This window comes from Ambystoma mexicanum, chromosome 12 (genome assembly GCF_040938575.1).
Source record: "Ambystoma mexicanum isolate Mex_15411 chromosome 12, UKY_AmexF1_1, whole genome shotgun sequence".
NCBI classification, from domain to species: domain Eukaryota; kingdom Metazoa; phylum Chordata; class Amphibia; order Caudata; family Ambystomatidae; genus Ambystoma; species Ambystoma mexicanum.
In genome coordinates this window covers 440,038,819-440,066,444 of record NC_090936.1, presented here as the reverse complement: position 1 = coordinate 440,066,444, position 27,626 = coordinate 440,038,819, and the positions used below count along the sequence as shown (strand labels likewise).

The window sequence follows — 27,626 nt, the reverse complement described above, 5'->3', positions numbered from 1 at the left end:
TGGAAGGGGAGGCATTTATCACGTCGATGGTGGGTTTGGAGAAGTGTTCTATACTTACGGGATTTATTTCACAATCGCCTTGCGGGGAGTTCAATGTCTAGAGTGTGCAGAACAGTAGCAATGCACTGTATGTAGGGACTTGGTAAGTGGATAATGGCTGCTGATGCACCCAGTCACAGAGCAACCAACCTTCCAATAAATACTTCCAACAGCACCCTTTTAAAAAATCCACGTGGGCCGAAAAGTACACGATTTACTCGCCCGACTTGTGGAAATCTTATCAAGTAGAGGCTGTAGGCGAAAGTATGCTTATGTGTTTATGTTTATTAATGTTATATAGCGCTTTAATCCAAAGCACTTTACAACAAATCAACAAGATACAATAATGGAGAAGCAAGTTAACAATCCTGAGACAAACCAGCGTAACAATATGTAAAACAGTTTCCTTGGATATTGGAGGTGAGGGAAAGTGAGAATGAAGGGAGAGAAGGGAAGGGGACAAAATGCAATTGTGTTATATAATGTCGAGTGGTTCGGAGAGGAAGGGAAGGGGAGGTAAGGGGACGGGGTGAGGGGAGGAGAGAAGGTAGGAGGTCAAGGGGGGTGGAGAAAAAGGACTTTCAAAGAGGTGCAGAAGGAGGTGTATGCGAGGGTGGAGCGGATAGAGAGAGGTAAGAAGTTCCAATGTAGGGAGCCAGGAGCTGAAAAGAGCGGAAGCGAGAAACAGCACAAGGAGACGGGGGAACAGTAAGAAAGAGGTCAGCGGAGTGGAGAGAGCAAGAGGGAGTGTAAAAGGAGAGGAGAGAAGAGAGATAGGGGGGAGAGCAAGGTCATGTAGTGATTTGAAGACCAAACAGAGAAATTGAAATTTAAGTTGGGAGGGGAAGGGAAGCCAACCAAGTTGAGAAAGTCAGGAGGAAATAGAGTCGCGAGGGCCGGGGAGGCAGGGAGTGCGAATAGAGGAGTGGTAGATGGACTTGAGGGGGGTCAGATGAGAGGCAGGGAGTCCAAAGAGGAGAGAGGAACATTAGAAAAGACAGGAGAAGATGAGTGAGGAGATTAAGAGTTTAGAAGCGTGGAAGGTGAGGGAGGACCTGATCTTGCGGATGTTGTAGAGATGGTGACAACAGGAACGAGAGGTGAGAGAAATGTGATGGGAGAAGGAAAGTATCATTAGGGCTCATTGTTCAGTTAATTTCAAAACCAATGAACATAAAAAAGAGAAAACATTCTATTATGGTTGAAGTGGTTTACAAATAAATACTTTTGGAGGTAATTTTCTAGATGGAAACCATGAAGGCACCGGGTCTACGTGTTCAGGAAACTTAATGGCACTGTGCACCTTCAAGATGACCATGTTCGCATTCTGGAAAGAGCATTTATCTGTACCACAAAAAAGGTCTGGATGTTGCTCTAGTCACGCGGATGACAGCTTAGGTAGAAAATGAAGCAAGATAATCTTGCTCCTTGATTTCTTTCTTGCAATAAAATGGCAAAATTAAAACACTTAAATGGGCACTCTGATTTTTTTCATTTGAGCCATCATCAAAAAGAGGACCTTTAAATTGCTGGCAATTCAAATGGGAGTTGTTCTCACTGAATTCTTCTCTTGAATACATCTGTTATCCAACACACGCCTCTAGACAACCACTAGTAAAGGGAAGTGAGCGGAAGGTAAGACAAGAAAGAAGAAAGGAAAGTTAATATAAAAAGGAAGAATGGAGGGGGAGGGGAGAAGGGGAAGGGCAAAGTAGGGCGGGTAAGGGAATCACTTTATGGTGCAGAGTTGCTGGGATTTAGTCCCTGCTCACAGGTACGAAGAGCTGACAATGTATTTTTAATCCACAGTTTAATATTCCGCAAATCTGCCTTGCCAGTATTAACCCATGAATAACTGGGAGTAATATACATCTCTTGTAATATTGCATTAACATCATTGCTGTTCTGGTTAGATTACGGACAGGGGAGGGTTCTATGTATAAGTGATATCTAAGAGATGCCAATTCATCCTCGGTATGAAGACTTGATATGTTAAAGACAATCTGGCATGGTATGCAGATGCCAGACGTGGCCCACTTGTGGGCCTATCCTGAACAGATAACCAAAGCAGACCAAAGGTTTCTCAAGGACAGACAATGGGAATAGAATGGCTAAGACTTTTTGAAGAGAGCAGTTTTGCACCCAGGGCAATCGCAGTATCTTGATATGAAGGTGGAAAGGGGTCCATAGAAATATCTGAATATTTTGTAGAACGCTGATATGCGTTTGCTTAATATTAGGTTCCAAATTGGCTCCCCGACACTACATTTACTGGGGGGCCGGGAATGCAGAAGAGAGAACTTAGATCCTAAAGAATGTTTATGCGAGTGTGGAGGTGCTGGTTGAGACCATATGCCCCCCGTATAAGTCCATTAGGTCAGCCTAGTTGAAACCACTGTTGAGGGTGGCACATATAAGACATGTTGAGTGAAGCTATGATCTAGACTCAAAGCAGAGCTAACCCAGGGGTCTGCAAACTTTGGCTCACCAGATGTATTAAATTACAATTCCCATCAGCCCTAGCAAGCATACTCAAAGGAGAGGAATCATGGGAGTTGTAGTGCAATCCATCAAGAAAGCCACAGGGTGCAGGCCCGTGAGCGAGCCCCTTAGTGGTGTATGCAAAAGCACATATCTGGAGAGGCTGGAATGCCAGTCAATGAACAGGGTGGAAATTGTAACGGAGTTATGAAGAATCTGGTTTTGATTTATCTTTACTTTTCTTGTACATGTAAACGTGGTTTAAGGTTTTTAACAGCTTTTAGGGGAGGAGGCAGGTATGGAGAGAAGAGGGGGAAGGAAGAAAGAAAGGGGCTCTCTGAGCTTCTCCTGGGTAGTTCAAGCGGTATGGAAATGAACTCTCCATCACCTGATTTCTCTCCCAAAACAACACCTGTCAGTAGCTCAAACGCAAGGGCAGACAACAGCAAATAAAAGATGAATACAAGCTCACGTTTTCTTCAGAGATGGTCAAATCCACTATCTACTATCCATGGTGAGCCAGTCCAAGATCATGTTGCCGGCGTCAATAGTCCCAACCATTAATTTGAGTCCACGACGACGCTCTGGTGCACCTAGTCCATGAGAAGTACTTCACATGAAGCCGGTACCTACCCAGCTGGTTTCAATTACACCAAGGTCAGAAGTGTTACCTGCAAAACACATCAGACAATGCTGCGGATATAAGTGGTCTAAGGAAAGTGTGTGGTGCTGGTGAGAGTAGCATTTGAAATCTAGAATAATAGAAGAACAGCTTCCTAACTAGGCAGGTGCTGAAGTAATAGACCCAATACTGTAGAACAGAATGCGGTCAAGCCTAATGCAGCAGGAACTGGGAGAAACAGGAAGCAGCAGAGTGTCCGTGCAGAGAAAATGAATAAGGCAGAAAATCACTGGGGATGGCAGAAGCACTGAGACCAACAAAGAAGGCAGACGGGCATAGGGAAACACCAGGAGGGTCTGTCTCAAAGTAGGCGAGTGAGATTAGGCTGGACCATTCTGTGTGCAGAGTCTGGTTTTAAGCAACAAGCAGTGCGAGTGAGGAGCTTCACCTCATTCCCGATTCTGTGCATCAGGACGCACTGCAGAGTGCAGGAGCAGGATGACAGCGGTCCATGGTGGCTGTGCGGTAGTGGTATTTTGATGGCACCTATGTTTGGGTGCTTTTGAGGGGACACATTTGGTTGTTCTTTGGGTGTGCTTCCAGGTGGCTGCAGTCTTCTGTTCAGTAGTGTCAGACTAAAGATACAGCAGCAGGGATAAAGTCTCCAGCACTCAGGTGAGCGCCGCTGTTGAGCTTATCTCAAACTAATAACCTGTGCAGTTTCGCCCTTTTGTCCGAGGGATCTCCTTGGGTAACATTTCACTGCTTTCTGCCCTCCCCCCCGCCAGGTGCTTTTCAGGCTGCAGTAATGTTACCCCCCACCACCAAAGGTTGCCCACCTGGGCTTCAGCCATAGGCGCCTCGGTTCTTAAGGTTTCACAACCTCCTTTCACCAGTGACCGCTTTGCAGCTACAGCCAGGATTCTGTGCCAGGGCACCTAAACTGGCTATTCTAATCCATCACTGGTATCCTCTGGCTCTTCACAGCTTCTGTGATATGGCCCCAGCAGGTTCCTTGCTCCTCTGTCATCTACAATACTCAACTCTCATAGTGTGGCCCATTTGGTTTAGTTATCCTCTTGTTCTCTCCTCTCTGCATTAGCACTTTGTACTGCTACACCACCAACCTGGAAAGCCAACCCAACTCCCACAACGGTCTAGAGGTTTCTGCCTCTTTTTTATTGAGGATCTGGTACTAATCATTCCGTTAAGAGACCCGACTGGTGGGTCTGTTTCACCTTTAGCCCAGGGTCGTGAGATTGGTGTATGCTAAACGGAACACAGATCCACCTACTCCAGATGTGCATGCCTTGGTGATTCAATGCTACCATTGTTCATGCCACTGCAGGCCAAAGGCTCAAGTAATCCATCCGCCATCTTGGGGCCAGGACCGGGCACGATGGTGGCCATGTGATCCCACTTGGACTGCTAGGGCTTTGAGTAAGTGCACCCACTCGCGCTCCAGAAATTCACGCAGTGCACATATGATTGGTGTTCCACCCTCAAGGTTTTGCAGATCAGAGGTGCAAAAGAGGAAGAATCCTGCTCTACATTCAGACTTGTGGATGGAGCACATGGCAAGTGGAAGTATTCCAGCATATGCTGTATTACGTAAAATCCTTTCCCGAGGCTGAATTTCTTCCCACTAGCCCTAGGTCCTGTTGGGAAGGAGATACGATCTTCCCGTACCCCCAAGCACTTCAGATAAGGCAATGGCCATCATCAGTAATATAGGATACCAGGGGGGAGAAGGGTGCCCTTGCAGACCTCTACACAACCATATTATTGTACATCTTGTAGGTGTAGTATACATGTGGGAATAGCAGCTATTTTAGGTATTGGCAGCCATATTGTGGCACAAAGCTTAAATGTGGTGCAGCCGTCAGCACTGCAGGCCTAGGCCACAAACATTTGCAAAGGAATAGGTTGTATCCCAAACACTGATGAGAAAGCCCAGAGCTACATAGATCCATAAAACCCTTCATTGTGCCAAATTGTTGCCAACCTTTACGCCCTGGGAAGAATGTGCCCTCCAAGGCCATGGTGGGAGGGCTGAGTGCCTGTGAACAGCACAATCCCATGAGAAGGAGGGCACTGGCTTCCAACCCCCACCAGCCCCAATCCTAAATGATAGCACCCAAATGCCCTCCGGACCACTGACCATAAACCTGCTGGACGCCTGATCGATCAAAAAGATCAAAAAGCACGGCATTCCTGCCTTGAAGTCTAGATCACGTGATTTGTTCTGCGAGGCGCAGGGAGGGATGCAATTAAAGCCCAGAATGATGTTGGGAGACCTTGGAGGAATGCCGGCCTGTCTAGGAGCGAGTGAAGTGTGTGAGTTAGTGTGACCTCGGCTTTCCTCTGGGGCCCCTGCCTGTTCAAGCCAGGTGCCCTGTTATATAGAAATACATTCGTTTTTTCTTAGTAAAATAATTGTTATTCGACTGTCCGCTGACTGATGACGGCAACGGTTACCAGTCAATTGGTCGAAAACATTTGGTCGACAGGACAACTGGTCGACACCATTTGGTCGAATGCCAAATGGTCGAATTTTTTTTTTTTTTACCCTTTTTTTGGTTTTTTTTGGGGGGGTCCCCCCCACCCCCTTTTTTTTCCCCCCACACGAAAACCCACAAAACACATATATATATATAAAAAAAAAAAATTCGACCATTTGGCATTCGACCAAATGGTGTCGACCAAATTGCAGTCGACCAGTTTGCTGTCGACCAATTGACTGGACACCGACGGCAACATTGCCCACGTGGAGGAGTGGAGGAAGATGGACGGACAGGGCTGGGACCAATGGCCTGGCATCCCCTATGGAGTAGGTGACCTATGTATAGGGTGTCACCAAACAGCGGCGCAGGTTTGCACATTTTGTAATTTGCATCATTTCACGCTGTATGCCTTCATAAAGTATTGTCAGCACTGATTTCGCCAGAGCGTTCCGCTACAGCAGAGTACTTTGTTGGTGCCTTTTTCCTTTTGTATGGGAATAAAACTTGTTCTCCCTGCAAGAGGTGTATTGGGAGTTTTTCCCTAGTGGGTTGTATTTGTTCTGGTGTGAGCGTCAGGGGGAGTGAGTGGGGGGCTTTCCTACAGTCTCACTGATTGTGTAGTAAGGCACTTTCCTTCATATCTCATGAAAAACATTTCTTGGGAGACTACTGCTCAAGAAAGCTTTACCTGAAGAGTACAGGGTGACTGGCGGATCCAGTGTTACTTCCCGGACCCCCCCAGTTTCTCGGTCTCCCGTCCATGATCTACTCAGAAGTGACTTTCACACTAGAGAAGCATTTTTAAGTGTCTAGGCAACTCTCATTACCTTCTTGTTTCAATTAACATTCCGAGGTGGTGGATTCTATGCATCAAAAGGTCCATTATAACCTTCAACCTCTCTCTTCTGCATCTTCTTTCAGCATCTCCACCAGGTCATCCTTATCCCTGTTAATCTTCCCCAGCAAATCTATAGCAATTTATTTTATCACTGAATAGCTACCCCAATGTTCAAAGACATTAGGCACATCTAACAAAGGTTTGCTACATTCCTGTACCCCACGCCTAAAGGATTGTGTAGAACTCCTGTCTAGTCAGCACAATAGATTGACTTTCTCTGGAACAACTTGCAGGCAATGTAGCAGATGAATTTGCTTACCATTCACATTTATTCCAGTTAGCAGGATTACACTTTTTAAACTATTATATGCATTCAAACTTCCAGGCTCTAATTCTAATACATTTTAATACAGGAAACTGAACCAAATTAAGTTCTGCAACTCTTCACATTAACAAAGCAGCTGGTGGATCCCTCATTGTGAACTGTCAATGTTGGTTTCAGCCACTTATGCAAAGCATCTGCATAGCAGGCACAAACTAGGAAAGATGTACAGTTTCCATTATGGGTTCATCAAACAGGCACATTTCATATGGTTTTGGAGCCTGGACAGCTGCTCCTCTTTCCATCAACTGTTCAACCTACACTCTTGACTCTGGACATCTTAACCCTGCAAACCTTCCAGGCCTCAGCTTCATCCTCAAATACGTTTAGATCGCTAAACTGTGGATCTTAATGTTTAGGCAGACACTGGTGATAACTGTGAGAGGATCAACTCAGGGACTGTGTGTCTGAGACGTGTACCTTTGCTACGCGAGGCCCCTGTAAATGCATATAAGGCTTTTGGTGACGTATGTTGGTTTGTGGGGACACTTCTGATGCAGGTCTGCATGCCCTCTGGTGGCCTGGTGTGATGGACTCCGAGAATGTCTTCCAACGACGGGGTGCTTTAAAAAGGCATAAGTGGGCATGTGCTGTTCTAAGACCCTGTTGGAAACGCGGCTGTTGCAAAGTGGTGGCCGTGTGCTTGGCCTTGAGGCCTCTGGTGACGCAGCTTCTTTTGTGTGCACTGCTAGTGACATGCTATGAGGAGTCTATGGAAGCAGCCTTTCATCGGCATAGCCCGTGTTTTCTGAGACCTAGCAGGACGTGCTGCACACTGGGTTGGTGAAACGGTCAAAAGTAAAGGCAGAGCTTGCATTGGAATCCGCTGAATCTATAGCTACTCTGCACTATTCCTTTGTTGCTTGAGTGCCCTTGCCAAGAAACGATGGTTTACTCATATTTTTATAACTTTTAAAAGATGTTGACATTTGACTTGTTGTAATCATGACACACAGGCTCGCATTCATTGTAATTTGTACTTCGTGGATTCCATGATTACACAAGATTTAATTACATTCCTTCACCTGCATTGGTCTACCTTCCTATACCATCCCCTAGGTTTTTTTACTTGACCCAGTGCGGTTATGCGGCTCATGCAGCTGTACGGTCAAGAGTGGCAGCTTGCTCTTCTATGCACTGGAGGCAAAAAGGCAAAGTGTTTTTCCAGCGAGGAACATGGGCCATGTAAACAGTCAAGTCAAAACAACACATTTTAGAAGGCAAATCAAATTAAATGACATTCCCTTAAGACGAGTCTTACCTTGCACATAAACTCCTCTACTCGTTCCATGGCATGGTGGGCCTGCAACAGTGGGGCCATGCCCATGAACCCCTCATCTTCATGTACTGGCTCATCAGGACAGTCGCATTCCTCTGAGATCTGCAAGTAGAATGAATGACAGTCAGGGATACAATGGGAAGGCCCCAAAAGGTGGGGTGAAGGGCACATTGCAGACACAGACATGGGCAGCCGAAAATGGTCCTTTCTTCAGCCCGCCCATGGACCAGACACTCTGAGAATGCTACAAGTTTCCTGACCGCTGCAGCAATCCATTGATAGGTCGAAGAGTTAGAATTCAAGGTTGTTGCAAAGAATTGACTCGATCCTTTCTCCCGGATGTTACCCTTCCCGCAATGGGAAGCGGACGGTGTCTAATGCAGCAACGCTTATGCATGCACTCTCTACCATACAATATTGACCCATGGGGAGTCAGATAGCGGGTGCAAGACGTTGTGGGTATGCACTCACCAGCTTGGACAAGTATTCTATTTCAAAGCAAACATTGTGTTTGCATAAGGAGCAAAACCTGCCTCAATAGTTTTTATACGTTTTTGTGTGCCCCCAGGAAGATCCAAGTACAGAAAATAAATTAACTAAAATGCAAAACGAGACACAAAGTGCTAACATGTTTCTGACTGATTAAAAACAAAGCCTGCTAAATTATAACGGAATCAGCTGCAGGTCAGCTCAAGAAAGCAGTGCACCAGCAAGCCAAGGACCTGTGAAAGGTGGCCTTGCCTACAAACCTATGAAATATAGCTTGCAGTTCATCCACAGCCCTGCAGCTGTCCTTGGGTGAGGGCCCACCTCCTATCATTTCTGATTGCACCTCCAAACCTAGCCTTGACCTTTTGGAGGCATTTGATATAGTGGGTCATGGCAGTCTGATGGAATTCATTAATATGGTTGCAGGAAACTGACATTTAAACCTTTTCTAATCAACCGAGGCGCTCTTCCAATACCTCTAGCAAATGTGGCGAGCACAGGCCTAACCTCCACCTCCGATACTTGAAGTATACAACAAGTCCATAATGATGATACTTCAGAGTCGGGGCATTCTAAAGCCTCTCCCCGTTGCCTCCCCGCCTGCCCACCCTATCCCTCACCCCTAAAAACAAACCTAACCCTTTCCTTACCCCTCTCCTTCCACACTTACCTGCTTAACTGGAGCTTTGTGCTCCGCTCTGAGTGCTCCACCCGCCAACGGCCACCATAGAATTGGAAAAAGGACTAAGTACCCTTTCCTATGGAGCGGCCATTCTTTTTTCTTGGGCGAATGGGCTTGCGCAATACGGGCAGAGCCCATCTCCAGAAGAAAAACTATTCACACCCCGCATGAACCCCAGGGGAGGGGCTAGGGGGGAACATGGCTGATAATGGCCCACAGCACTCGCTTTATTCGGGCCTGGCTTTGGCTTAAAGAGCTTTATAAAACTCAAATAAAATACAAATACAAAATTACCGGCCATGTACCCCCCAATCCCAGACCCCAGATGCGGGGGCGTTTGCTATATTCTGCTCTCCATTCTTGTAACAGAGTGCAGTGCATACCTCTTATGGGCCTCCTGCATACTCTTCTCCAATGTATAAAAGCCTGGAACGCTGCAGCAAGGATACGTTCATGGAAAACAAGCCCTGGTACATCACTGATCCCATTAAACCAAGGGTGGGCAGCTACACGTGTAAAGCACTGTTCCCAAATATAAGCATAGCCTGTGCTTTGCAAGTTCGAATTAGACAGCAGGACCAAACTAGCCTTAAATCTAAGTCGATAAATCAAGTACCCTTAAAAAAGTGGATAACACATGGTGCGTAAAGCAGGTGGACTCCCTAGGAATCACCAGCGTTTGCGTTGGCATGAAAATCCATGCTGGTGCAGATGCTGGAGCATTTGTTTAGCAGAGAGGAAGAGAGCGGTGGAAAAGCAAGTTGTGTTCCGCACCTCCTCTCGGCAATGCACATGACTGAAAATGAGCCATGGTGTGAATGCAAGGCTTTAAAGCCTTACTCAGGCTTTAATGCCTTGCATTCATGTTATGGCTCTATTGAACTTGAGCCCCGTAGTGTCATTTCATTTTGTTGGGTAAGATGCATCATATTTTGCAGTGAACACTTCAAAACTTACATGATCACACAGCCAAATGCTTTTAATGGCAAACCTAGTTTTGTGACCTGCTGTTTGCATTCATCTGTGCAACTGGGGGTCAACCCATGAGTGGATTCTATCTTATCACCCTGTTGCTTTATACCCGCTACCCTGAAAGCGAGATGCCACAAACGACACTATTCCACCTATTCTGCCCAGTTATCTGCCTGCTTCACCGTCCACTATGCTTAGTCTGTTACTTTCTTCCCTCTTACATAATGAATATACAAAGCTGATGTTTACGCAAAGTGAAAGAGGTTTACGAAAATGATTCATCAATAGTTCCATCCAGTCTGCAAAGCTACAGATCTACTGCATTACCATGCACTGTAGTTAGCCTCCACAGCTCGCTTTGCTCTACAATTATGACTGAATTATATATTAGCACCTGTGGGAAACAGCTGGCCAATCCAGAGGCCAGGAGGGTAAGCTGAATCTACAAGTCGCCGCCCGCATTTCATGCTGGCCCACTGTGCCTCTGCCCAGCATTCACTCCATCCTTGGGGGCAGTGCCCCAGGCCACGTCTGTTATGTTATGTTAAACTATTTTATATAGTGCAGCTTACACCCGTAGGCAACATGGCACTGAGGAGATCCAGTGATAAAAGGTGAAGTAGAGAAAGTGAAACTTTTTATGAAATCAGAAAGTTTTAAGATGGCGCCAAAAAGCCAAGTGGTCAGAAGTTTTTCGGAGAGAAAGGAAGCTTATTCCATAGTTGTGCAGCTGCTATGGAAAACGCTTGGCTGCCTATCCTAGCTCTACGGACTCTTGGAACTAAAATCCAAAAGTCAGAGGAAGAACAGAGCGGCCGAGCAGGCACATAGAAACAAAACACTTGCTGCAATTAATCAGCTCCCTGATCATTAAAGGCTCGATGGACTAGACATAATACCTTAAACTCTACAGGGCGTGCCACCGGAAGCCAATGAAGACTACGCAACACTGAAGAAACATGGTCATGGCAGGAAAGCCCAAAGACGGTGCAGGCCGCAGTGTTTTGTAGCACATACAATCGATCCAATAAGTAAGCCAGCTGAGACAAATAAAGTGCATTGCAATAGTCCAGTGTGCTCAAAATTAAAGTAGCCACCACCTGTCCACGTAAAGGAGTTGGAAGTAACGGGAGCACTTTATGCAGAGTTTAAAGTGGCCTTGCTAACAGACCAAACGAACTTGGGCCTCCATAGAGAGGGAAGCAGCTATTTTGACATCCAGATTCTTTGCCACTTACACTGGCTACGGAAATGGGCCTAGGGAAGGAGGCCAGAAGTCAGGCGTCCAGAGGGAGACAGCAGGTGGAGAGCGGATAACTAGAACCTCTGTTTTATCACCATTAAATTTGAGCCAGTTCTGGCACATTCAATCCCCGACAGACTTCAGCAGTTGTTGAGATTGGTGCCCCAGAAGGATTATCCAGTTTGAGGGGAAATGTGATCTGCAGGTCATCTACATATATATGACAAAGGTCAAAGGATTGAATGAGGTGAGCAAGGGGCTGAACATATACATTGAAAAGAATAGGTGAAAGTGCAGGTGCCTGAGGGGAAACCACAAGTGACCAAATGGGGGGGGGGGTGAATTGAAGGGGTGTAGAAAGTTTGTGAACGATCGGCCAGAAAAGACCCTAACCAGTCCAGCACTGTGCTGGAGATCCCGACGGCGAACAAGCTTCAAAGCAAGATGACGTGATCTATGGTGTCAAAGGCGGGCGACAGATCTAATAAAATCAGCACGCCTCTTCCACACAGATCTGCAAGCCTCACAAGGTCATCCATGACTGATACCAGAGCTTATTTGGTGCCTCGGCCGGCCTGATGTCTGACTGGAAAAAGTTGAAAAAAGAAGAGCTTTCTAAGAAAGAGCTAAGCATATGTGTGACTATAGATTCCAGTAGCTTCATCAAGTAGGAGAGCAGAGAAACTGGATAGCTAGATGGAAGTAAAGGATCAAGCAAGGCTTTTTTTTAAGAAGTGGGATCACCAGGGCGTGCTTAAGAGTAACAGGGATAGAACTGGAAAAACAAGAGTGATTTACAGCCACACAAACAAGGGGTGCAATGTCAGGTATCATTTGTTTCAAAACCAAAAGAGGAATGGGGTTCAAAGGGGAAGTGGATTTGAGTTTTAACGTAGCCTGAATTATATTGTCCGAGCCTAAACGTGGAAAAACAGACCATGACGATGCATCAATAGAAGCTGATGGGGCAGAGCTGTCGGGCATTCACGTTAAGACTAGTTCTAGACACCCCCCCTCACTTTTAATTTTCTATTTAAATAATGCAGCAGGTTTGGCTATAAACAGTTGGGTCTCATGTCAAGATTCTGGACTGGCAGAACTTCAGAAAGATAATGGGAGCCGACGAGATGTGAAGTCCGCTACTCAACAAAACTCACATAAAACTGGTTTAGTTTGGCATGGAAGTGGGTGAACGCCGCACACTCATCAAAATATGCCTAGACAAGGAAAATAGTGTTGCGCATTAATTGGTGAATCTAGGCATAATATGGGGGTATACGTGCTGCGCAGGGCAGGCTAAGAGCAAGACCGGGTCAAGGAGAGATCTTTCGATGAACAAATCCGAATTTAAGTGAAAGTGATGGATAAATGAGCGATCTATGGGTACATTATCTCTTCAAGAGCTACAAAGTACTTACTTGTCTGTCCACCAAATCCACAATGACCCCACCACACCAACAATGCAACTCCTCCTCCCAAAAACAAAATGTGCCACATACTAAATTTCAATAATCTAAACCAGTAATTTGCCTGCATCAAGTGCTCCAGATAAGATTTTGAGGTGGGAGTATTTTACGCATGATTTTTCAAATTAGAGCGTAAATGCAATTTCAAGAGAGTAAAAATTAATTTTCTCTGCTGCAAGAGAGTAAAACTTATCCAACACGTACGTTATGGGTATGAACACATTTTAAAAGGGTGCATGCTTTATTGTGTTGCTCGCTTAGCTGTCACAGATTTGGTCTTTCAGTTGGAAATTCACCATCATGCATAAGAAGGCTATCCTGCTGACAAAAGAAATGCTACATTGCCATCTAGTGGTGGAAAGTATGTTTTTTTAATGAATAAATCAAAGCGTACACGGTACGCAGTACAAAATTAAATGGTCCGTATTTGCCATATTTACATGCGTAAAAGGGCAAGATACGCACGTTAACTGGTAGGCTGCGCTGCATCCCCTCTCCCATTCTACGGCGAAAGTTGATCCTTCCTTCCTTCCTTCCTTCCTTCCTTCCTTCCTTCCTTCCTTCCTTCCTTCCTTCCTTCCTTCCTTCCTTCCTTCCTTCCTTCCTTCCTTCCTTCCTTCCTTCCTTCCTTCCTTCCTTCCTTCCTTCCTTCCTTCCTTCCTTCCTTCCTTCCTTCCTTCCTTCCTTCCTTCCTTCCTTCCTTCCTTCCTTCCGATATCCATAGGCAAAATGCTGACGATCGCAATAAAGGCCTTCAGACCTCAACTGCCATGCTTGCCCAGCCTTTCAACAGACAGCAGATCTTGCAGACCACAGTGCTGACCTTTGTCACGCCTCTTGCTGTTCAGGCAATGACCAAACATTGAAGCACTCCATCACCCTTTCATCAAAAACCTCAACACCAGGCATCTTGTAAAGGAGCATCAGGCGCACTCTTAGCAGCCACCCCAATTACCAGCAAGAGTGTGCTTGGGCCCCAACAAAATACCACTGCAAGAACGGAAGACTCAACCATAGAGCAACGTTTACTGTCTTTATTATTAATCAACATGATGGGGATCACGCTAGAACAGCATCTCGATCCAGAAATTCTCGTCCTCCAAACGTGGGTTACACCACTTTAAGGGCTAATGATGTCATAAAACAAGTTACATCCCACAGAACCTACCAGGGCAGGGAATTGGTCAGTTTAGGAAAACTATACCTGTAATCCATAGGGACGAGTCTGGCTATTGGATCACCACACCTAGTGGCTCCTCCTAGGACCACCTCTAAATGTTACAATTACAAAGTTGCAGGTTAACAGGGAAATCATTGGCCACTGCACCATAGTGTGCTTAACGTGAAAGGCAGCTAAGGATTGGACAGAATGGGTCTTCTCAGCCTTGGGATCTTTGACAGCTACCAGGCTGAGTGAAACTGTTCAGGGCAATGGGAAGGATCACAAAGATGCTATTTGTTCCCAATAGGATGCCATCTCTGATCGCCTAGGCTCCGAGAGCGTACATCAAGCTATGAACCTGTGTAGTAATTGTATATTTTCACCTCTCGTTTGATGGGAACAGCTTTCCTCCATCTGCCTCGAATGAATAGACACTGTCGTATTCTTCCAGGTCACGTGTGTGTGGACCACGAAATGGAGCTCTCCTGCTTGTAATTATGAGAATTGTAAGCTATATTCCTTGCAGGTGTCTAATCGCTTTGGTAAACTCTAAATCTTCCGTCTCTGCTTGTCCTTGGCTAGGATGTGCACCGTGTCTGCGCTGGAAGCTCTGTCTGTTTGCCTTTAGCTGGATCAGCCTGTCAACCGCTCCATGTATTCGAAGTCAGTCTTGCTTTCCCCATTCACTTCAATGCACCCAAGGCTTCCATGTTTATTTGCATGACCGTCCATGTTAGTCGCAATTAAGCATGTGCAAGTTAATTGTATATATTCTTGGCATCTTGCTGTTTCCGCTTAGCAAAGGATATATATGTATGTGTGTGTGTGTGTGTGTCAGTCCTTCATCTGCGTGAGTCATAAGCATTTTGTTTTGGTGTCTAGCAGCAATAAACTAGAATGTCTTTGTAGCTTCATGCATGGATGCGTATATGCTTCATGTCTAATGCTTCGATGTCATGTCAGTAGTGATGTCATCAGCTTTTTCAAGGTTATAGTCAGTCAACTTGTTTGATCAGTGACAACTGTATCTCTTCCATATTGTCAGTCAGGTACGGTTTGAATGGCTGTCTGAGAGAATAACGTTTTTCACATCTGCGATACATCACAGATGGTGATGAAGGGCCCAAGAGTGATGTACAACTCAATTCTCTGACTTCGGGCTGCATGTAAGGTGATGGTTACAGGCTCTTCCACTTCAATCTCGACCCAGCTAACATTTGCCCTTTCTGCAACATGCCATTCAATGGAAGATCTTCGATAAAGCGGAAACCTAACAACCCCCATTTTATTCTGAAAGTCTCACCCTCTTCCATTACCTCCAACAGGGCTTCAGGGAAAGGAGACGCTCTTTACATTAATGAAAACCTGCTCAAATCCCTCAACATTAATTCACGGTTCATCCTCATCCAACTCGATCTGTCTGCAGCTTTGATATAGTGGATCATTCCATTCTTCAAGTGTCTGAAAAACTATGGGACTAAATGGCTTCATATTCACCTGGATCAAATCTTTCCTGAAGGAGAGATCAGCATCTGTCAACTTGGGCACCTTCAAATCCATGTAAGATCCCATTATCCACAGGCTCTCGCTTTCTCCTTGGCTTTTCAATGCCTGCTTAAAACCTTTGGCAGACATCGTGGAAGCCACATTGATCCTGTGCCTACACTGACTATACTATACTGAATGCTCCTTACACTGTGGCTGAACCTATGGGAACAATTCCCATACCTAAGACTGCCTCACTTAAGACTTTGAAAGAGAACGCCTTTTTCTTATCACATCAAAAAGTGAGATACTCTTCTTTGGGACGGACAGATCTGTACACCTCACATTCATCTAAGCACGATCCCTCTGCCCCCCATTCATGTCAACAAAGATAACAAATTAGGCATAAGGGAATAGTTTCTTACCTGTAACTCAATTTCTCCAGCATTGGTATCTTTCATGGATTCACATGCTTAGAATATTCCCCGTCGTCAAACTGGGACCCCTCGGTACACATATATAGCCTTTTCCAATAGGAAAACTTCTGACACTTTTGTGTCCTATCTACGTCCTTTTAGGACCCGCCTACGCATGCTCCGTAGGCCGTCCCCGTATAAGAGGCCCGCCCCCGCGGTTCCCCTTCAGATTTCGGCCCCTCCAAAGTAGGAAGGGTTAAATTTATCAATTAAATACATTACATTCCGGGGAGGTTGGCGGGCGCATGTGAATCCATGAAAGATACCAATGCTGGAGAAATGGAGTTACAGGTAAGAAACTATTCCCTTCTCCAGCATTGGATCTTTCATGGATTCACATGCTTAGAATAGATTGTATAGCAGTAACACTTGAGACGGCGGTGAGAATGTAATGTAATATACCCTCAACATACTACACAATGCATATGTACAGTAGGAATAAGTTACCTCATTTAACCTTACCCACATAAAATAAACTGTCATTAAAAAGGTAGACAACAGATTCTCCACAGCGTGGAGCTTACCTTACTGAAACAGATGGCGCAGGACAGCTCTTCCCATCTGCACCTCGTCCGCATGCTGCCTGGCAAGGCAGTAGTGGCGGGTAAACGTGTGGGGCACTGACCATGCCGCAGCTTGACATATGTCCGTCAACGGAATTCCTACCCATAAAGCTGTTGAGGAGGACATCGATCTTGTAGAATGGGCTCTAGGATGTCCTTGCAGTGGCCTTCCGGCCTTAGAGTGACAAAACGCAATCGTCGATGAGACTCATCGAGCCAATCCTTGTTTAGAGATTGCTTTTCCTCTCGTCGACGGACCATACGCGACGAACAGTTGTCTAGTAGACCTGAATTCCTGTGTACGATGTAGGTAAAATTTCAGAGCCCTCTTAACGTCCAGGGTATGAAGAGCTTTTTCTGCTGCCGATGATGGTGTGGCGAAGAAAGTAGGGAGAACAATGGACGAGTGTTTGTGATACACTGTCGGAACTTTTAGGACGAACATAGGATTAGTTGCCAGGACTACTTTGTCCTTAAAGAATCTTAGGTATGGCGGGTCTACGACCAGCGCTTGCAGTTCCGAGATTCTTCTAGCTGATGTGATAGCAATCAAGAATGCCAACTTCCACGAAATGAATTTTATGTTGGATGTGGCCATAGGCTCAAAAGGCGGTTTCATTAAGCCTGCCAACACTGTGTTGAGACTCCAAGTCGGGGGGAAACGTTTTTCCGGGGGAAAAGCTCGAAATAAACCCCTCATGAAGTGTTTTACAAGTCTGGGCCATGCTTCTGCTGAGGGAGTCTGCTTGGGAGTTCCTCACTCCTGGAAGGTGATGAGCCACGATGGAAATTTCGTGCTTTAATGCCCAATGCCATGTTTTCTGGGCTTCTATGGAAAGAGTTCTTGATTGCGTCCCTCCTTGTTTCCTCAGATAAAACATGGCCGTTGTATTGTCGGTCAGTATTCGTACTCGCGAGCCCTTGATGTGTGGTAGGAATGTCTTCAAGGCCCATCGTATTGCTCTAACACGTTTATGTGTAGGAGTGACTCCGCTGGAGACCAGCGACCTTGCGTTTGGAGAGCACCCATGTGAGCTCCCCATCCGGTTAGGGACGCGTCCGTGACTATGGTTCGCTGAAACTCCGGCTCCTGTAGGGGTACACCGTTGTTCAGATTGTGGAAACTCTGCCACCACTGAAGGGTCCGAAGCAGCTTGTCGTCGTCGATGGTTATCTTGTCTGACCACGATCCTTGAGCCTGCGTCCAACGGTCCGCGAGGAATTCCTGGACTGGCCTCATGAATAGGCGACAGTTTTCGACCAGATGGATGCAGGATGCCATGGCCCCTAGGACCGAAACGTATTTTCTCACTGAGATCTTGGTGTTTCGCCGTAGTCGGCATGCTTGTTGATTGAGTCTTGAGGTTCTGTCGAGAGAAGGTTTCACTAGCCCTAACTGGGTCTCGAACTGTGCCCCCAGGAATACCAGCGATCTCGATGGCTGCAGAGAGGATTTTTCGAAGTTTATGGCGAATCCCACCTGTTGTAGAAGCTGCATGGTGGCTTGTAAACTTGTGTTGGTCGACGCTGGGGAGGATCCCCTTACCAGCCAGTCGTCGAGGTATGGGTATACATGGTGGCCTTGCTTCCTTAGCCAGGCCGCTACTGGAGCCAGGCATTTCGTGAACGTTCTGGGGGAGGTCTTGAGCCCAAAAGGAAGAACCGTGAATTGGTAGTGAGTCCGCCCTATTACAAATCTTAGGAATTTCCTGTGTTTCCGACACATTGGAATATGGAAATACGCGTCCTGTAAATCCAGGGACGCTAGAAAATCCCCCTCTTGAATGGCGCGGATCACTTCCTGCAGAGTGAGCATCTTGAATTTTAGGCTCTTTAAAGACTTGTTGAGATCGCGTAAGTCTAAAATGGGACGCCATTTGCCGTTCGGCTTTTTTACGACGAAATATCTTGAGTAGACTCCTTGACCTCTCTGTGATGTTGGAACTAATTCTATCACGCCCTTTGCGAACATGAGTGTTACCTCTTGTTGCAGTATCTTCAGATGGGAATGAGCGGTGAACGCAGGTGGAATTTGCGGAGGGCTGTGTTTGAATTGTAGAGAGTGTCCGTTTCTTATAGTATCCAGCACCCATTGATCCGTCGTTATTCGTTCCCATTCGTCGACATATGCTGAAACTCTTCCCCCCAGAACGGTGTGTTGTATGTCACTGCTGATCTTTATTTTGCTTGTCTCTCGACGACGACGGATATGATGGTCTTTTCCTGGAAGTCTGGAAGTTCCGTCGACGGTTTGCCGTTTGGGAGGCACGTCTGTATCCCTGGGAGGGGTAAGCTGATCTGCCAAAGGATCTGTCTCCAGATGCAGAGAATCATGAATTACCTGAAGCCCCTCTAAAGGGACAAAAAGACTTGTAGTTTCTGCCACTCTGGAGGGCACCCAATGAACGTGCCGTGTCCGAGTCCTCTTTCATTCCCTTTAGGGCTTCGTCCACCTGCTCACCGAAAAGAAGGTCTGCCTCAAAGGGCACATCTAAAACTTTGTATTGTACTTCTGGCCTGAAGTAGGTACACTTAAGCCATGATTGTCGCCGTAATACGACCCCATTATTGACTTGCTTGAAGCCTGACTCAGCGAGGTCCACCGCGATGTTTATTGCATGATTTGAGGCTTCCTCACCTTCTCGGACGAGTAACATCGCTGCCTTCCTATGCTCTTCCGGAAGATGATCAAGCAACGGAGCTAGCCTGTGCCACATCTCCCTATCGTATCTGGCAACAATTGCCAGAGAGTTTGCGGCCTTTACTGTGGTCGCTCCCACGGATAGCACTTTTTTGCCAAAGGCATCTTGGCGTCTCGCTTCGTTCTCAGGAGTCGTGGTGCACTTGTGCTGGGCCTTCGCCTTCCTCGCCGCTGCCGCCGACACCACCGAGTCTGGCGTTGGTTGGGAGGATAAACACTTGGCGGTAGACTCTGGAGCCTTAAACTTTCTTTCCAGGTGTCCTTTCACTGCCGGCTCTGAAAACGGGTGACGCATTGTCTGCAACCCCTCCTTCCATACATGGTCTAGTATTGGTATCGAGAACACAGACCTCCTTCTCTTACCCATGTGGTCGAACACAAAACAGTCCTTTTTCTGTTCTTCCTGGGACAAACCAAATTCTTTGCATGCCTTCTCCATCATAGAATGGAATGACGCAATATCGTCCGGAGGGGACGGGTGAGCTGGGCTTCTAGGGGTTTCCAACTCCACCTCTGACTCCCAGGTTGGATCCCTGGAGGGGGATGATGAGATATCCGACATGGCTCCCCTGTCAGACTCTGAATCTGGCAGCTCACCTTTCTCTTGTGCCAGCTCTGAGATTGGCGTGCGTAGGTGCGTCGGTTGACGGGACGGGCCCGGCTCGTCGACGGGTGACTTTGGTAGGTTTGCCTGAGGTAGTCTCTGGTCCAACGACTGTAACAACGACTGAAGCGTGGACAGAATTTCCAACGACAAAACAGATTGAGGATTGAGAAGAGGGGCAGATACCGGTATAACGGATCCCCTCGTCGACGACTTGTCAGCCACTCGTAGCCCTAGGTCTGCTGGGCCAGCTATTCTCTCATTCTCGTCCTCCGAGGACAGCAACACAGCCTGTTCTTGTAGTAAAGTATCCGGGGGAGTCGGATCAAAAACTTCAGGCCTCAGCAACCCCCGTCGACGAGGCCATCGTCGACGTCGTTGTCGGTGGGACGGTGGATGCCACCTGCGTAAGTGGCAGGGTGGATGCCGATGACTGGGCCGCCGTCGACGACGGTGAGTTAGCAGGTGGTTTTGGCGGTCCCGCCTTTTCCACACTTGGCTTGCTTTTACTCGACTCGATCTATGATGATCGCCCGAGGAGGATTTCCTTTCCTTTTCATGCTTTTTTGATGAAGATGATTTCTTTGACTAGGAGTCTCTAGTTGAGTGACTTCCAGACGACTCTTTTTCCGTCGGTCGAGATTTCTTCGCCGGTGGTTCCGACGAGGTAGCGCGCGTGATGTTTTCGCCGATTGTGTGGAGCCTACCTCCGAAGGGGGGTATGCCCCCGCTCCATCATTCAGCCATGCCACCAGTCGTCGACTGCGGTCTTTGAGGGTTTTTTGAGAAAACCCTTTGCATATGTCGCAGTTATCCGCCGAATGATGAGGGTGGAGGCAATATATACAATCCATATGTCCGTCCCCCTCAAACTTTTTTCAAGCCGCACGTCACGCATGGGCGGAACAGCGCTTTTCCTGACATTTTCTGTACTCAAATTCCAGTAATGCAACCTTGTACAAAATAGTAAGACAACGCGAGGAGATCCCACTACTTTGGAGACGGTTGAAATCTAAAGGGGAACCGCGGGGGCGGGCCTCTTATACGGGGACGGCCTACGGAGCATGCGTAGGCGGGTCCTAAAAGGACAAAGATAGGACACAAAAGTGTCGGAAGTTTTCCTATTGAGAAAGGCTATATATGTGTACCGAGGGGTCCCAGTCTGACGACGGGGAATATTCCAAGCATGTGAATCCATGAAAGATCCAATACTGGAGAATTGTCTATTACAGCCTCTCTCAACCAATGAGTAAAGGTGATTGATTACCAAAAAAAACTCACTTCCTCATCTGCATGCTCAAAAGGTCCTGCCCTGTCCTTTTCATGCCCCACAATTGAACTTCTGCAGGCACCTGCAACCTTTGGATCTCTAGATGTTTTGGACTACAACTCCCACCAGTCAGTCCTAGCTAGCATAGCCAATGTTGAAGTATCACTGGAGCCGGAGTCCAAAACATGTATTTATTTATATACAAGGAGGAACAATGCTCTTGATCACAAATGAATCTACAATAGATAAGAAATCATAATTGATAGGAAAGTTTGACGGGCAGCAGTGAGCCTTTTACAATGGGGTGATTTTGAGGGACATTATGAGCGGGTTGCGGAGGGGAGTAAATGGAACAGTCACCGGGGACAATACATGAGTTACATAGATAAAGGACAACAGACAGACATTTTTAAGTGCAGGTAGGCGGTGCGGCAAGCTGTGTTAGAGATGTGGCCAGGATGGATTAAGTGCTAGAGTGGAGGCAGAGAAAGTGAGGGCCAGAAGCAGGGTAGCGACAAGGGAAAAATGTTAGCTAGAAGGCAGAGAGGGATGTAAAGAGGGTAACTCAGAGGCGAGGAGGTAGGCTTTTAGATTGGTTTTGAAAAACTCAATGTGGTCTGTTTTTCAGATGTCATGGGGAAGAGAATTCCATGTAAGGGGAGCAAGAAGAGAAAAAGAACGGAAGCAAGAGGAATAACAGGGAGGACATAATGCCACATATGTAGTTGAGGCAGAGCAGAGATTAAGAAAGCTAGTAGACTTAGATATTGGAGGATAGATATGGCGGTACCTTACCATGGACAGATTTGTGACCCAGGAGAAGAAATTTAAATCTGGCCTTGTTTTGTATCACCAGCCATCCAGCCTGCTTATGGTACAAAGAAGTAGGTGTGAAGTGAGGAAGTTCAAAGAGAGTCCTGGTAGCGAAGTTAATGATCTTGTCGAGATGACAGAACGCATAGTTGGGGAGCCCAAAGAGGATGCACAGTAGTCCAGTTTACAGAATACAAGAATGGTTAAGAGATGCTTTGCAGTGTTGAAATGAAAGGAGGTGTGTGATTTTCCTAATATTTAGGAGGTAGAGGCTAGCCGTCGCTGCAATTTTGAAGATGAAAGTAGAGATGTTGTGAGAAGGGTCATGGATGAAGCAGAGGTTTCTAGCTGAAGAAGAGTAGGGGAGCATGTCAGGTGGGAACTGGATAGGCATGGGAGGAGATAAGAGAAAGCATTTGGCAGGGAAGAAGAGCACCTTTGTTTTGGTAGAGTTTAACATCAGAGCGCAAAGCCATCCATATTCAATTTGTCTGCAAAGATTTGGTATGAGAACCCAAAGGAGGACATGAGTGCTCCAACAGCAGAGGTGTAGAGTGAAAAAAAGAGGACCCAAGAGGGACCCTTGTGGAACACGACACAATTTTTGGCCACGTGCTGGGCACAATTCAATCCAAGCACATCGCAAATCCCAATAAAAAAAGAGAATATTAAGGAGATCGGAGTGATCAACAGTGTCAAAGGCAGAGGACAGGGCAAGGAGAATTAGTATAGAGGATATGTAGTGTGTAGAGGAGTTAAAACTGCAGGTTAGTGCACTAAGGCCGTTAAACCTCTGTGTGAGGTCAGCAACCGTATCAGCACTCCGAGTTATCCCCTTTAACCTCCGATCATAGAAAGTATGCTGAGAATGGTTGTACTGATGATCTGCGCTACACCTTAAAATAGTGTCTTTTGTAAGTCATTGAAAGATCTGCAATTCGTAACATGAATTGCTTTTTATTATTGTAATAAAAAACAGCCAACACGTGTTTTGACCCTAGGTCGTCCTCAAGGCAAGTATTATGGTTCAGTTACTATCCCCTTATTTCGTATTCCTGTGTTCAGCGTTCCTTCTCTTGGCCAAGGTCCTGCCCTTATGTGTTACCTCATGGCACACGTTATGGGCCTTGCGACTAAGGTAGTTCGATTGTCAGTTCGCCTTCTGGAAATATTCTTTGCAATTTTTGCCCACATTCCTTGTTATTAGCCTGCGTCCACTAGGAAAGTTCCACGACTCGCGGGACACGCAAACAGATCCGATAGGTTTGTGTGGAAGGATGCCTATTTAACTATCCACTTACCCAGTGTTGTGAGAGACCGGCAGTGTGCTCTCCATCCCCAACATTGATGCATCAGTCTTAATTGTACTTGCACGGGTGGATTAACAAAAGGTTTTTCTTTTTTACTGTTAACATGTTTGCGAGAGACCACTATACCACCTTTTCTGAAACAAGCACTAGATTGTCTCAGTAGCCTTTTCCTTGTGAGCATGGACCTGCGAGCCACCCCTGAAGTGAATGCATGTGTAGACAGACTAACGTAATAAGATACACGCATGATGATCATTCCTAATAGTCTCATTACATTTCAAACTATTATGGACTGTTTGGCCTGATGAAACAAATGTGTGCCAGAAGTGCCTGTGTCCTTTCCTGTGAGGGGTTCTTTACGTGTCTAGAATCAGTATGAGGATTTTTTTTATTTGGCTTAGGATCAAGCTTGATTTTTGTGCGCTTGAGAACACCAGTTGATCAAGATCGATGATCCTCTGGGAGTTTGTGCTGCACTTCACAGCGCTTCCCCTAATGAACAAATGGTCCAAATAGTGATGAACCACTCCTTGCCAGCACAGGTGTCACACCCCCCAGCTAGCAACTTTGTGAAAACACGAAGTGCCGATTTAATACCAAAAGGAAGGACTTGAACTATTGATGGAGTTTGTCCACCTTGAATCTGAGGTGTTGGCAATGGCCTGGGGAGATGGAAACATGAAAAATGCATCTTTCATGCCCAATGTCACCATGTAGTCTAGGCTTTAGCAGAGGGATTATCTCTTGCAGCGTGGTCATCCTGAGCCTTTGTGGTTTGGCAAACATGTTTGCCGAAGTGCAAGTTCAACACTGGTCCCATTATAATAATAATAATATTATTATTATTAACGCTACCATTGTCACGTCTTTTTGAAACTAGAAAGTACATAAGGAAATGCATGTCTTTTCCTCATGCTTGGGTACTTGTGCGGTGGACTCTTTCACAGTAGCGTTTGCACTTCTGTTTCTAAAGGTTCTGGGTGATGCTCTGACTGACCTCTTTCCTCTCTGATCGGCCCTCCCAAGTCCAACTGGGGTCCTTCCCATCATCTATCTTCCTCTCCACCTGTGGGGTTCCCCAGGGGTCTAAGCTCTCACCCTGGCTCTTCGCCAATACCTGGCAACTCTCGCCCACTGCATTTCCTTTTTCTGCTCAAATTTCCAGTGTTACGCTGATGACACAACTCATTTTCCGACTGCCCTCGGCCACCTCCTCGCCCTCTCTCATCTCTGACTGCCTAACTGCCATTCAAGATTGGTGCGACACAAATGACCTTTGTCTGAATGCCAGCAAGACTGAGATCCTCCTCACACCATCTCCATCCTTTTCCCTCACTCTCTGGCCGGCCTCGCTTGGCCCTCCTCCTACCCCTACCTGCGGGCTAAGAACCTTGGGGTCATCTTCGACTCCACACTTTCCTTCTCCGGCCATATCTCTGAGGTCTCTAAAAAGTCTAACTTCCTACTGCACCTCCTCAAAGGTACTCTGCCTTTCCTCTCCTTCACTCAGAAGCTCACTGTCTCCCAAGCCCTGGTTCTCTCTAAGTTGGACAATTGTAACAGCCTCTTTCTAAATCTACCGGCCTCTACTCTCCGCCCCTCACAGGACTGCGAGACTTGTCCTTGGCCTCAAGCCCTGGGATTGTATCTCTGCAGCTCTGAAATCACTCCATTGGCTCCCAGTGGATGCAAGGATTAAATTCAAAACCCTCTGCATCGTCCACAAGGCTTTCTGGGGCCTGGGTCCAAAATACCTTCAGCTATCCCTCCTCAAATACCTCCCCTCTCGAGCTCTTTACTCCTCTACCTCTAACCCCCTCTGGGTCAATCGTTTTTCAAAGAAACGTGCTGGGGGTAGATCTCTATCTTCGGCTGGGGCCTCCCTCTGGAACAGCCTCCCTGCCACTCTAAAACGAGGAGAACCATCTCTGGTTTCGGAAGCACCTCAAGACCGTCCTCTTTGCTTCTGCCTTCGCTCCCCCTCTCCCCTGCTGATCTGCTCTCTCTTGGCACTGTGCACCTGGCCACCCTCTGTCCCCTGGGCTCAGGTACCTGCTCACCCGGTCACCCTCCTGCACTGCCTCCCGGCCACCCCTTGCACTGGGGACTGTGTCTGTACCTATACAGCCCCCCCCATTTCTTTTCTTCATTTTCTGCACTTATCAGACTACCCAGTCTGCTGCCTTAAACACAGCACTTGCCACTTACCGGCTGCACTACCACTGTTTATTGCCTCAATGTTCTATTTATTATTTATTCTGCTCTCCTCTACTCCGCACTTTCCACTCTCCCCCTTCCAAGCACTTTTTCCCTTTTTCCCTTTCCTATGCACTTGCGCGTTCTCAATGTCACTGGGCCTAGTAAGATCGTTGTTGTGTTCTCCCCTGTTCCCCTCCCTTGCCTAGTCGCGCTCTGAAACACTTGTGTACGAGTGCGATACAAATAAAATATCATATCAGATCATATCATGCTCTAGCTGTTTCGTGGTGTTGAGGTAGGTTTCACAGTTTTGATAGTTCGATGCAGTATTTCACTTTGATTGTGGTTCACACCCACTTGTTTGTTGTGATCCCCAAACATGTGTGGGTGAATGTTATTTGTCCTCCCACAGGAGTTAGAAGGTAGGGGACCTGAATGGGGCAGTTACTGCTATGTGATGTGGTCCCTCGTTTTAAGGGTGTGCCACTTTCCTCTGCGATAGTGGGGTATTTTGGCGACGAGTAGGCGCCTACCTGACCCACTGATGCGTTTTGTCCACACCTTCATAGGATGATTTGGAGTAATAGCGTGTGACTGAACGCAATCTCTTTACCATTTAAATAATGCCTACCTGAAGGTGCCCCTCATGGTTGGTTAAGTCACGCAAGTAATCTGACTTAGTGTCTTTAGGTTATCCTGTTTGTTCTTCGCTTTTTTGAGCATACCATCAACAGCCTTTCTGAAAAGTAGTCTCTTCTGGATGCTTGTGAATAGAGTAGCCTATGTTTCTGGCCGAAAACCAGTGCCTCTGCCACACTTCTCTGGACAACTGTAGTTCCAGCAACCTGACAGACTGCAGTTTCCACTGTGTCCAGTGCATTTTGGATAAGGGCATTAGTTGACCGCTGCCCCCACCATTTCTATGGTCTTTACTCAACCTAGCATGTTATTAGACAAATCCTTTATAAGTGCATTAATTCCATCACAATGTGCCCTATTATGTCTAGCCATTACTGCTGTGGCATTGGCCACCCATATGACGTGGCACCTGGGGTTACCATTGTACAGGTTAAGGCGTACATCTTTTTGCCCAAAAGAAGAGTGGTGCCGTGCCTCAATTTCTGGCAGTTGTTACAACCAAAATGTTAAGTGTGGGTTGGCGCAGGGTGTAGCCCAGATATGTGGGTGTGGATTTTTTAATCCCTCCATATTCTGCAGTTGGGGAATTAGTAGAGTGCCTTTACATCCTCTTGTGAGTCCATAGCATAACCCGATGGATCATCAAGATCTTCCTCACCTAGGGCTGTTCCACCTCCCTCCACCGGTTGCTCTTCTTCATCCTCTTCCAAGTCAGCTGGATGAAGTCCACCCTAGGGGCCTTCACTGGGAAGACACTACAGCCTGGAAAAGGAAGGAGGCATTTTTTTTTAAATTAATCTCTCTTCTCCAGATTGCAAGAAATGTGCAATCTGCCATTGTTGAGACAAAACCTTCATTCTCACAAACCGTTCAAGGGGCATGGCAGGTGTCTCTGTAGAGGTAAATATATCTTCACCCTCTTCTTCATGAGAGAAGACACTTCCCTGCTCCACTTGTTCATCCTTTGAGGACAAGGATTCAAGGGACCCCTTGCTCTGCAGGGTTGAAGATAGTTACCAGCCTGTTACAACATAGGTTGATTTCCCATGCAGTGATTTTGGCGTCAGAATCACTGAATGTATGTGTGTTTTTACCTTGGGGCCACTGAAAGCTGGTTGTGAGAAAAAACAAATGTCTTTGGGCATCTGTGAGGTCTTTGGTCGTGGGCCGAGCACTCTGTTTTTGGCATCTTAACCGACAGTTCAACACAGTTTTCAGACAGTTGCTGCAACGGATCAGCATTCAATTCCTTCAGTGGCGATCCCAAGGTTTTGAGGCTTTGCTTGCAAGTCGATACTGCGGCCTTTGACCGTGTTCTGCACTTAATTTATTTAGCAGCCATCTGGTTGCCAGAAGAAACCACTAGGCTGGCTATGAGTGGGGCTTTTGGAACTGCAGACTGGTGTA

General features: G+C 46.6%; 1 protein-coding gene across 5 annotated transcripts in view; it reads right to left on the bottom strand.

The window, feature by feature from the left end:
* The window catches only part of ADIPOR2 (adiponectin receptor 2), a 421,991-nt gene that overhangs the window by 178,277 nt on the left and 216,088 nt on the right, over positions 1 to 27,626 (bottom strand). For all 5 annotated transcript variants that reach the window (XM_069628629.1, XM_069628627.1, XM_069628630.1 and 2 more), the window contains one exon: positions 8,128 to 8,247. In XM_069628629.1, coding sequence (XP_069484730.1) covers positions 8,128 to 8,247 — 120 coding nt within the window. The remainder of the gene's footprint in view (positions 1 to 8,127; positions 8,248 to 27,626) is intronic.